This window comes from Bison bison, unplaced genomic scaffold, assembly GCF_000754665.1.
Source record: "Bison bison bison isolate TAMUID 2011002044 unplaced genomic scaffold, Bison_UMD1.0 scf7180017864060, whole genome shotgun sequence".
In the NCBI taxonomy this organism is placed as follows: domain Eukaryota; kingdom Metazoa; phylum Chordata; class Mammalia; order Artiodactyla; family Bovidae; genus Bison; species Bison bison.
In genome coordinates this window covers 2,445,496-2,458,544 of record NW_011494632.1, presented here as the reverse complement: position 1 = coordinate 2,458,544, position 13,049 = coordinate 2,445,496, and the positions used below count along the sequence as shown (strand labels likewise).

At 39.0% G+C, this 13,049-nt stretch overlaps 1 protein-coding gene across 1 annotated transcript in view; it reads right to left on the bottom strand.

Moving 5' to 3' along the window:
- The window catches only part of RXFP1 (relaxin/insulin-like family peptide receptor 1), a 214,307-nt gene that overhangs the window by 15,197 nt on the left and 186,061 nt on the right, over nt 1-13,049 (bottom strand). The window contains exons 12-15 of the mRNA XM_010836108.1: nt 7,767-7,838; nt 4,096-4,167; nt 2,985-3,056; nt 936-1,165 (exon numbers count right to left, since the gene is read on the bottom strand). Of these exons, the coding sequence (XP_010834410.1) occupies nt 936-1,165; nt 2,985-3,056; nt 4,096-4,167; nt 7,767-7,838 (446 nt within the window). The remainder of the gene's footprint in view (nt 1-935; nt 1,166-2,984; nt 3,057-4,095; nt 4,168-7,766; nt 7,839-13,049) is intronic.

The following is a 13,049-nucleotide window of genomic DNA, read 5'->3' as shown; positions in this document are numbered from 1 at the left end:
TGAGTGCAGGGGTAAGACATAGCACAGCACTCATAAAAAGCAGGACACCATGTAGATGGATGTTTGCTTGAGGGAGTATAGGTGAATTATAGGCCACTTGACCCAGATTATAAGCAACCGGAAGACTGGTTTCTTGCTTTTATTTATTTATTTTTTTTATATTCTTCCTTTAACATACTACCTTGCAATCACGTTTCAGCAACTTAAAAAAATTAATACTACTTAAAACACTTTCTTATTTAAATATTTCAAATTATGAATGGAAAAGATGTTAGAAGCTCAGAGACCAGAAGAACAATAATGTCTGAACTTAGTGTCTACGAACTGGACGCGCACACAAAAAATAAACAGAGCTCTGGGCATGGTAATGTGACAATGAAAGGTTTCAAGGTTATTCATAGTAAAAAATTTTACATGCTTTCAAAAAATACTACACTGGCTTCCTGGTGGCTCAGCTGGTAGAGAATCTACCTATAATTCAGGGGACCCGGGTTCAATTCCTGGGTCAGGAAGATCCCCTGGAGAAGGAAGTAGCAACCCACTCCAGTATTCTTGCCTGGAGAATCCTATGGACAGAGAAGACTGGCGGCTACGATCCAAGAGGTCACAAAGAGTTGCCCACAACTGAGCGACTAACTCACAAAATATTATACCTTTAGAGAAGAAAGTGAATGAACAAATGCTTCCTTATCAGACAAAATTAACGAATGAGTGCTTCATTAATCTGTGTAAGGTGACTGAGTTTTCTTACTTTAAAAACTTTCTTACCACTTTATTTTCATGTAGCATTTCATTGAATGCTTAGAAAACATCCAAGCAAAGGGGAGAAAATTTTAACATCCTATGATTCTAGTACTCTGGTTACTTATTTTCTAATAGTAACACTTTTATACATTTCAAAACTTTTAATTCCTCTTCAGCCAGGAAATACTCACAGCAGAGAGAAATGATTGACATGGCATGCAGCTTGTTCTCAGACCTGATATAAGGTCGCATACAGATGACAAAGATGTTTCCAAAGCACGTAACTGCAGACACAACCCAGACAAACACTCTCTGAATAATGCTCGCCAAGAGATCCTCTAAAGATGAGAGTCCATCAGTGTTTGGTTTACAGATGCGAACATGTGGTGCATAGCCACAGTACTGAAATCTCTTAAAATAGCTGTTGGGCAAAGAGAAGGGAAAATAAGACTTTAAACTGAAGTGTCACTCTACCTTAATATCTATTTTCTCCATTTCCTCTGTAAAAAGAAAACATCTTAGTCTCAGAAGAATAAAAGTAAAACATTCAGGACACTAAAGTTTTATTAAGAAACTTATGTTTAATTCGTATTAACTTGATTACTATAAATGAATGTGTGGGTGAGAGCAGTAAATGGGCATAATGAACAGACAAGCATTAGACATATTTTAGAATGTAAATCAATTGTTGTCATGTGATCTAGATAATCCACTGAAGGAAACTGTTACTGGGTTTTCAGTGCTTAGTGCATAAGTCCTCTGTTGCTACAATTGATTTTGCTTTTTTAAACCCAGGGGAAGAGAGTTAAAGGCTTTGTCCTCTGTGCTCCTATGGCTTTTCTATTATAGAAGTTGTATGATCTGTAACTACTTGCTAACACGTTTATTCTCACACTAGGTTTTGGTACATGATAAGGTGTTTGATAAATATTTGTTGAGTGAATTCTTTCATCAGTAGAGAGACCTCCCTTGTTAATAAAAGATACCACCTGGCTAATCAGTAGTTACTACTGTGTACTACCGACACCCACACCATTTATTGAGCATCTTCTAAGTATAACTTCTCAAATCAGGAATAACTTCTTAAATCAGCTCAATGAGGTTGGTGTTGCTATCACTATATGAGGAGATGAATCCTCAATGGAGGCAAATTATCTGCTAGGAAACTTTCTACTAAGTGCAGAAATTTAGTATTCAAATTAGATCCGTTTGCCCCTAAAGCCATGTACTCTGGCAAAAAGTATAAATGATCTTTATAGTATAAAGAGCTGTAGTAATACAAGATAAAAACTTGACAATTACAGTCTATAGTCCTGTTGTTTAACTCTTACTGCCTGGATCCCAGGACCTGCTCAATTCAAGTCTAATCCTTGAGTTGTTTCTTGGGTTTTATGAGTTACACTAATTTCTTTCAATAAACTCTGCTTTGCTAAATTTAGTCCGAGTGCTTTATATTGTGTGTAACCAAGGAAACTTTTATAAATATGCTCTGAGGAATTATGGAAAAAAAAATCAGTGTCCTCTGTTAGATTTAAAATACAAGCAAGAGCATAGAGTGGTTGTGGCTGCCATCACACTTTCTAAATTATTGACAATTAATTGCCTTGGCATGGAGATCACTCTAATATTGTGTGTGTATGTGTGTGTATATTATATATATATACTGCTATATACTACATTCAACTAAAGAAAATGTTTCTAAAGCTTGTAATGATGGCATGATGAGACATGATGTTTGAATAAAAGATTTTTATCCATACACCCTCGCTCCACCATGCACTGACACTGTGGGCAGTTTTCACTGAGGAGGCTTTCTCTCTTCCTTCCTCCATTTACATGAATTATTTATAATTGTTTGATGTCTTTTATGTGACGTCCTACTTTTTCATCTGGTTGCATTTATGCCATGTGCACCACTTGCTAGCTCAGTGGACAAACTTGAATATCTGTGAATGTCACGAGAGATCATTAGAGCTTACAAGCCTGAGTGGGTTCCCTCCACACTCCTGTTGTCTGACACTCAAACAAATCTCACTTCATTTTCTCAGACCAAACCATGGACAACTAAAAATCACCTCACCCTATATCTATGCTTTAAAAGTTAGTTATTGTTTAGGCAAATTAGTCAGTAGAAAATGTTAATAAATTGGATGTACTGCATATGGGGGTATTGGCACAATACAGGTGGAAACCTAAAAGATTAAAAATCAAGGTGAAGAACAAGAAAAACATCTGCTTACATGTAAGAGAGATTCATGAGAGGTCTAAACATCCTTTGTTGGATATTTGAAATTTCAATTCCTTCTAGGCTGCTAAAATATCAAATTATCAAAAAACATATGTTATGCAGGGTATAATGAGCTTTTATGAAGGACAGTTTAATACACAATTATTTAACACTTACTCTGAACTAAAAATTCATACTTAGCTTTCCCTGGGCACTTTCCCAGTTCCTTACATTGCATGAAAGATTTTTAAAATTCTATAGTGATTTACAATTTTCCAAAGTTTCACACACATAATTTCATGTGATCCCATAATAACCCTATCTTCCCCCAATGCCTTTTTGACTCTGCTATTTATATACAATATAAATACTTATATTTATATTGATTCTATATCTTTCCTATTTTAATTTTTGGCTTCTAATAGATTGTGGCATGATGCTTTTTTTCATAGTAACTACTCAACATATATTTGTGAAATAAATGAATAAACATTGCCTTTTGATGATATTGCAATTGCAGAGAGGGACATTTTACATTCTTGAAATTTTTCTAATAATTTTTAAATAATTTTTTTCTAATACAATGACATTTTACTGAGGGAATACTTAAAAGAACTGAAGCACACTTTCTTAAGGCAATTCATAGAACTAACATAATTTAGGTTCTAACATAATTCAGGTTTAACACCACACATAATGTGTGTGTGTTTGTGCGTGTGTGTGGCAAGTAAAGATTTATATAATCTAGAACATTCTACTTTGGGATAACAATAGTTATAATAAACTCTTAGATACCCCCAGTGTTAATGAAGGAATAAATATGTATAGATGCCTTCAGAGGATCAAAACAAAAAATCCAATATAAGCTCCTGGTGATTATAGAAACATAGAAAGTGATTACTTATTATCTAATTTTTAGCTCATAAATATGAAAGATTAAACGAATAGCCATCTGTTTGTTTATAGCTTAGCAAGTACTCATATGGTTTCTGTAGTTTAACTAACATCCTGGGAATAAAGCTTCTGATTCAAGACTCTATTAATCTTATTTTATAGAAGTTATTAGCTATTAGTACATAAGTAAAAAATGTATCATAATACTATCCCCATAGGCATATACTTACAGAGACTTGAGTTTGATGAGATTATCAAATTGGTTGGCTTGAATTGTCTGGATTGGGTTGTAGGAAAGATTGCTGTTTAACAACAAAACAAAGAGCAGCAATTGGTCATTTCTAGAAAGGATTTGATTAAAGAGGAAGTATACCTGTTGACTGAGGGTTGCTTGTAAACATTAGCAAAAAAGTACATCAACGGCACTTGTACCATAGGGCTCATTAGACATCAAATGGATTAATGTAGATAGAACTACCATGCTGTGGCTCTAAGTAAGCGTCTTAGTGACAGAGAAAAGCTAAGACCACATGATCATGAAGGTGGGGTGGTCCAGGACGGTCCCACCAGGGAACCTGCAGACTTCCCAAAAGGAAGGCACACCACTTCAGATTTTGCCTATCATCAGGTATGATTTAAATAAAAGAAAAAGAATCTCATTTAGTCAAAATTTGAATGAATGAAACCATATTGAATTCTTTTTACAATAAATCATGTCAAATAGTGGCATATTGTGTTAGCAAGTTATGAGGCATGAAGTGAAAAGTAAATGGCTTTACAGCTAGGAACAAAGAGATGAAGATAGTGCTAGAAGTTCTATCCAGAGGGATGAGGCAAGAAATAAAATAAAAGGCATCCAAATTGAGAAGTGAGAAGTAAAATTATCTGTTTACAGATGACGTTTTATGTGCGAAAAGTGAAAGTGTTAGTTGCTCAGTGGTGTCAGACTCTTTGTGATCCCATGGACTGTAGCCCGCCAGGCTCCTCTGTCCGTGGAATTCTCCCGGCAAGAATACTAGAGTGGGTAGCCACTTCCTTCTCCAGGGGATCTTTTCAATCCAGGAATAAAACCCGGGTCTTCTGCATTGCAGGCAGACTCTTTATCATCTGAGGCACCAGGGAAGCCCATTTTATGTGTATAAAACCTTAATGATTTCACACACACACAACTGTTGGAACTAATACACAAATTCAACTAAATTGCTAAATACAAAATGAATGCACAGTAATCAGACAATGATGAATAATCAAATGCATTTCTATACATCAACCCTGAGCAATCCAGAAAGAGAATTAAGAAAATAATGTAATTTACAACAGCATCAGAAGAATACTTAGGAATAAACTGAATAGAGACTTCCCTGGTAGTCCAGAGGTTGGGAATCTGTTTGCCAATGTAGACAACATGGATTTGATTCCTGACTCAGGATGATCCCACATGCTACAGAACAACTAAGCCCATGCACCACAACTCCTGAGCCACAAGAGAAGCTACCGAAATGAAAAGCCTCCATACTGCAATGAAGAGTAGCCTCCGCTTGCCATAATCAGAGAAAGCTCATGTGGCAGTGGAGACCCAGTGCAGCCAAAAAACCCCAATAAACTGAATAAAGGTGAAAGGCTTGCACTGTGAAAACAAAATATTGTTGAAAGAAATTAGACACTGATAAATGGAAAGACATTCTGTGTTTTGGGACTGGAAGATTTAAAATCATTAAGATGGCAATACTACCCAAAGCAATCTAAAGATTCAGTGTAATGTCTATCAAGATCCCAGTGACAGTTTTTCTGAATAAATAGAAAGATCCATCTTAAAATTTGTTTGGAATCTCAAGGGAACCTGAATAAGCCTTGAAAAAGAAGGACAAAGTTGGAGGTCTTACTTTCTGAATCAAAACTTACTACAAAGCTACAATAACCAGTAATAGTGTGGTGCTGGCATAAAGACAGTTTTATAGGATGATGGAATAGAATGGAGAGCCCAGGAACAAACTTTTGTATGTATGGTCAAATAATTTTTAACACATGCCAAGACCTTTCAATGGAGAAAGGACAAACTTCTCAACAAATGGTTCTGGGAAAGCCAGATAGATGTCCACATGCCAAAAAAAAAAAAAAGAGCTTAGACCCTTAGCTTCCACAATGTACAAAATTAACTCAAAATGGATCTAAGTCCTAAATATAAAAGCTAAAACTATAAAACTCTTAGAAGAAATCATAAGAGAAAAACTTCATGACATTGGATTAGGCAGTGATTTCTTGTATATATGATACCAAAAGCATAGGTAACAATAGAAAAAAATATAAGAATTGGACTACATCTAAATCTAAAACTTTTATGCATCAGAAAACACTGTAAGCAGAGTGAAAAGACAACCTACAGAATAGGAGAATGTATTTGTAAATCATATATCTGAAATTATTTACTATCTAAAATATATATGATCTAACAACTTAACAGGGGTTCTCAGGTGGCACTAGAGGTAAAGGACCCACCTGCCGACGAGGGAGACATAAGAGATGCAGGTTTGAACTCTGGGTCAGGAAGATCCCTGGAGGGCATGGCAACCCACTCCAGTGTTCTTACCTAGAGAATCCCATGGACAGACAGGCCTGGTGCACTGCAGTCCTTAAGGTCACAAAGAGTAGGACACGACTGAAGTGACTCAGCATGCATACACAGCTTAATAATGAAAAACCAAACAACCCAATTTAAAAATGAGTAAAGGACCTGAATAGACATTTTCCAAAGATGTGCAAATGACCGATAAGCACATAAAAAGATGCCCAACATCATTAATCATTAGAGAAATGCAAATCAAAGCCACAATGAAATACCATGTCACATCCATTAGGTTGGCTATTATTTAAAAAATACAAAATTGTAAGTGCTGTTGAAAATGTGGAGAAATTAGAATCTTTGTACAGTTAGAATGTAAAATAGTGCAGCCACTATAGAAAAGAGTATGATGTTTCCTCAAAAAATTAAAAATAGAGTTACCATAGGATCCAGTAATACTATTTCTGGGGCTATATATGCCAAATAATTGAAAGCAAGTTCTTTAACAGATATTTACACACCCATGTTCATAGCAGCCCTATTCATAACAGCTAAAAGGTGGAAAAACCCAAGTGTCCATCAATGGAACAATGGATAAATGCAATGTGGTACTTACACACAATGGATCGCTAACACAGGTGATAATGTTCAGAAATTCTGACACATGCTACAGCATGGATGAAACTTGAAGACATTGCTGCTGCTGCTGCTGCTAAGTCGTTTCAGTCGTGTCCGACTCTGTGTGACCCCAGAGATGGCAGCCCACCAGGCGCCCCTGTCCCTGGGATTCTCCAGGCAAGAACACTGGAGTGGGTTGCCATTTCCTTCTCCAATGCATGAAAGTGAAAAGTGAAAGTGAAGTCGCTCAGTCATGTCCAACTCTTCGCGACTCCACGGACTGCAGCCCACCAGGCTCCTCCATCCATGGGATTTTCCAGGCAAGAGTACTGGAGTGGGGTGCCATCGCCTTCTCCTTGAAGACATTAGGCTAAGTGAAATAAGCCAGTTGTAAAAGAACAAGGTATGTATGGTCCTACCTCTATGAGGTACCTAGAGATGCCAAATTCATAGAGACCAAACAGTGATGGAGGCTGGTTGGGGAGGGGTGTCGATGGGGAGTTAGTGTTTAATAGGTATGGAGCTTCAGTTTGGGAAGCAGGACAAGTTCCAGAAATGGATGGTGGTGATCGTTACACAACAGCACGGATGAACTTGATACCACTGAACTGTACACTTAAAAATGGTTGAAATGGTAAACACACATACTGATGTGTATTTTAATGGCAACTTTAGAAAATGAAACAAATTAAAAATAAAGATAAAAATTCATATCAATCTTACAGTTGTGAGAGCTCCTTCAGATCCTTAAAGATGTGTGGAGAAAGATTTTCAATCTTATTGCTTCCTAAATCCCTAGGGAAATAATTGCAAACATGTCATGTTATTTTCTTAAGACTTTATCCATAGTTTTGTGGTTTATTAGAAAACCATTATACAACTTTCAAACAATGTTATTAGTGAGCTATATTAATTGGTGGTGGTGGTTTAGTTGCTAAGTTGTGTCCAATTCTTGCGACGCCATGGGCTGTAGCCCACCAGGCTCCTCTGTCCATGGGATTTTCCAGGCAAGAGTGCTGAAGTGGGTTGCCATTTCCTTCTCCAGGGGATCTTCTAGACCCAGGGATGGAACCTGGGCCTCCTGCACTGCAGGCTGATTCTCTACTGACTGAGCCACCAGGAAATTAACAGAAGTCAAAACTTTAAAAAGGGAATGCAATGTAAAAGATAAAAATATTTCCTCATTTTATTCCTCATTCAGAGACAATGCTTGATGGTATTTGATCTGGTTCTAATAGATCCAGTTTTCTAATTTAATTAATATTGTGCTGTCTTCTTTTCTCTTTTTCCCCTCTGCCACCTCTCTCTTTCCCTCCCATCCATTCTTCTTTCCTACCTTCTGTGCTAAAGTAGAAATATGGTTTGGAGACTTAATTTTTTCTATTGTTTCAGTTGATTATGTATATTGTCACCCTGCTTTTTTAACTTATATGCAGAGTACATCATGAGAAATGCTGGGCTGAAAGAAGCACAAGCTGGAATCAAGATTGCCGGGAGAAATATCAATAACCTCAGATATGCAGATGACACCACCCTTATGGCAGAAAGTGAAGAGGAACTAAAAAGCCTCTTGATGAAAGTGAAAGATGAGAGTGAAAAGTTGGCTTAAAGCTCAACATTCAGAAAACGAAGATCATGGCATCTGGTCCCATCACTTCATGGCAAATAGATGGGAAAACAGTGGAAACAGTGTCAGACTTTATTTTTCTGGGCTCCAAAATCACTGCAGATGGTGACTGCAGCCATGAAATTAAGAGACGCTTACTCCTTGGAAGGAAAGTTATGACCAACCTAGATAGCATATTCAAAAGCATATACATTACTTTGCCAACTAAGGTCCGTCTAGTCAAGGCTGTGGTTTTTCCAGTGGTCATGTATGGATGTGAGAGTTGGACTGTGAAGAAGGCTGAGCGCCAAAGAATTGATGCTTTTGAGCTGTGGTGTTGGAGAAGACTCTTTGAGAGTCCTTTGGACCGCAAGGAGATCCAACCAGTCCATTCTGAAGGAGATCAGCCCTGGGATTTCTTTGGAAGGAATGATGCTAAAGCTGCAACTCCAGTACTTTGGCCACCTCATGTGAAGAGTTGATCCACTGGAAAAGACTCTAATGCTGGGAGGGGTTGGGGGCAGGAGGAAAAGGGGTTGACAGAGGATGAGATGGCTGGATGGCATCACTGACTCGATGGATGTGAGTCTGAGTGAACTCCGGGAGTTGGTAATGGACATGGAGGCCTGGCGTGCTGCAATCCATGGGGTCGCAAAGAGTTGGATATGACTGAGCGACTGATCTGATCTGATCTGATGGTTTTTAACTGGAAGTGGATTATTTCAGGTTCCAGTTTCTTCGATAGCTGATATAAACGAGGTCTTATTTACTCTTGGGGCAGGATACTTCATATATGTATAGAGGTTGGGCTGCCCACTGTGATGTGACTTTGTAGCTTAGCTGTGAGAAGATTTTGGACACTACCAGCTCTTATGGTAGCTTTTACAGTAGCAACTCCCATGAGAAAGGCCTAGAATTCTTCTAAACAAGATAGGCTTGATTTCTCCAATGTCATCACGAGAAACTAAGAGAAAGTCTAACCACTTTCCCTATCTATCCTCAAAAGTATTAGTTGCCACAGGGAGAGGTAAGAATGTAGATCTAGATGCCATGATAAATTGGAGTGCTTATAAATCAAAAGTTAGATTATTGACTTTGAAAGGGCAGGGCAGTTTTAGATTGAGTTTTAAAACTAAAAACAAGTAAGTAATATAATCGAAATTATAAATGTCTTTGCTGTAAATGTTATATTTTCATATTGTAATATGGTTCTTGAGACTGTTTTTGTTATGTACATATTTTTGGGTGAATTGTCTATGTGGATAGATTCTCTGATTTGATAACCAAAGGAATCTCTCAAAAATTTCATCCCCTTTTAAAAATTCTTCAATGGCTCACTGCTGCATAAGAGATAAAATCAAAATTGCTTAGTGTGATAGAAAAAAAGTCTTTAAATATTTTGTACTTTCAGCTTAGTTTCCCATCAGGTTCTGCTCAGTTAAATTGACTTTCACCAGGACCTCAATGAACCTCAGTATTCTAACTTCAGGTTTTTGCATAGGTGCGTCCTTCTACCTGGAAAAAGCTTCACTTCTGGTCCTTCAGGTGAACACCTTCAAGATTCTGCTCAGAAAACAACAACAACAACAACAACAAGGAATTACTGTATAGCAGAGGGAACTATACTCAATATCTTGTAGTAACCTATAATGGGAAGAATCTGAAAAAGAATGGATATGCAAAACCGAATCATTTTGCTGTACACCTGAAACTAACACAACGTTGTAAATCAACTATACCTTTTTTGGGGGCTGTGCTGGGTCTTCGTTGCTGCGCACAGGCTTTCCCTAGCTGTGGTGGTGGTGGGGGCGCGTCTCTAGTTGAAGTGCTTGGGCTTCTCATTGCGGTGGCTTCTCTCATTGCAGAGCGCGAGCTCTCGGTGTGCCAGCTGTGGCTCCTGGGCTCTAGAGCACTGGCTCAGCAGTTGTGGACAGTGGGTGTAGTTTCTCCTCGGCATCTGGGATCTTCCTGGACCAGGGATTGAACCTGTATCCCCTGCATTGGCAGGTGGATTCTTAACCACTGGACCACCTGGGAAGCCCAACTATACTTTTAAAAAAAGATTCTTTTCACATGTCACTCCTTCATGACTGGGAGAGTCAGGCATTCTCACGTACAGCACTTACAGCATCATATTAAAACTTTTCCTGTCCCTACCTTCTCTTCTGAAGGGTGTGAGCTCTTTCAGGGCAAGATCTGGGTTTCCCAGCATATAGCTTAGTTTTGGACTAGCTATTCTTTCCATCCCTACTGGCAGACTATTAATAGATTGAAGATCTGTTTTCATATTTAAGTAAAAGGGGCAGGATGATTCCAGTTCCTTGTATGGGAAGCCAAGTAAAATATCAATCATGCTAGTGAGGCAATGTGAAAAACAGATTTAGAAGAGTCCACTAGAATGTTAAATCTCGAACTACCATGTTCAGCCATTTCTGGTGAGAGTGCTGGCTTTGGCTATTGAAGCAAATTCGGACAAATAATTCTTTCATCATCAATAATGTAATGGGGACCATTTGGCTTAGATCCTAAGTGACAAGAACAAAGACCATTTTCTCAGTTTAATTTTAGAAAAGTTGGTCTAAACTTAACTAGACTTGAGGTCCATTTCTGAATGGGCTCAGGAAACACATTGTCACCTTGAGTGGTTGCTTTAAAAGCACAAATTAGGGCTTCCCTGGTGTTTCCATGGTTAAGAACCCGCCTTGCAATGCAGGGGACAGAAGTTCGATCCCTGGTCCAGGAAGATGCCTTGGAGCAGCTAAACTTGTGCACCACAACTCCTGAAGCCTGTGCTCTAGAGCCCAAGAGCTGCAACTACTGAGCCCACGTGCTGCAGCTACTGAAGCCCACATGCCAAGAGCCAGTGCTCCACAAGAGAAGCTGCAGTGATGAGAAGCCCGAATACCATAGCTAGAGAGCAGGTCCCACTTGCTACAACTTGAGAAAACCCATGGAGCAAAAAAGACCCACCAGGGTCAACAAATACATAAATCTTATTAAAAGAAAACTAAAAAAGCACAAGTAATAATAAATCAAGTATGTAGCAAAGTTTCCGCCACTATTTAAATTAAAAAAATTTTTTTTGGCTACACAGTGGGGCATATGGGATCTTAGTTCCTGACTGGGGATGGAACTCATACTCCCTGCAGTGGAGAAGGCAATGGCACCCCACTCCAGTACTCTTGCCTGGAAAATCCCATGGATGGAGGAGCCTGGTGGGCTGCAGTCCATGGGGTCGCACAGAGTTGGAAACGACTGATGCGACTTAGCAACAGCAGTAGCGGGGATGGAACTCATACCCCCTGCAATGGAGGCTCCGAGTCTTAACCACTGGACCACCAGAGAAGTCTCACCAGAACTGTTTAACCTCTACTCTGAGAAGTGAATCTGACTGTTGCTAATTTTGCCCTCATTAATTCTGTCAGTGGGATCAAGCAAGGAGGGGCACAGAATGTAGTCCAACCTTCTTTCAAAGGGAGAGTCACTCATTTTAGGTCTAGACCCATCCATTTAAGGGACCTCCCTGGTGACTCAGATGGTAAAGAACCTGCCTGCAATTCAGAAGACATGGGTTTGATCGCTTTGTCCAGAAGATTTCCTGGAGATGGGAATAGCAACCCACTCCAGGATTGAGCGACTTCACTTTCACTTTTCACTTTTCACTTTCATGCATTGGAGAAGGAAATGGCAACCCACTCCAGCGTTCTTGCCTGGAGAATCCCAGGGACGGAGGAGCCTGGTAGGCTGCCATCTACGGGGTTGCACAGAGTCAGACATGACTGAAGCGACTTAGCAGCAGCAGCAGCAGCAGCCAGGATTCTTGCCTGGAGAATTCCATGGATAAAGGAGCTTGATGGGCTACAGTCCATGGGGTCACAAAGAGTCAGAAAAGACTGAGCAACTAACACTTTGACTTTCATTCATGTAAAACCATTACCTCTTAGAAAACATGCCATTTTCATCCTTGTAAATCTGATTTTTCAGGCATGGGATTTGACAGGATTTAGGTAGGACTAATTCTTGATGCCAAAGCCTTTGACTGTGTGGATCACAATAAACTGGAAAATTCTGAAAGAGATGGGAATACGAGACCATCTGATCTGCCTCTTGAGAAATTTGTATGCAGGTCAGGAAGCAACAGTTAGACCTGGACATGGAACAACAGACTGGTTCCAAATAGGAAAAGGAGTACGTCAAGGCTGTATATTGTCACCCTGCTTATTTAACTTATATGCAGAGTACATCATGAGAAATGCTGGGCTGGAAGAAGCACAAGCTGGAATCAAGATTGCCGGGAGAAATATCAATAACCTCAGATATGCAGATGACACCACCCTTATGGCAGAAAGTGAAGAGGAACTCAAAAGCCTCTTGATGAAAGTGAAAGAGGAGAGTGAAAA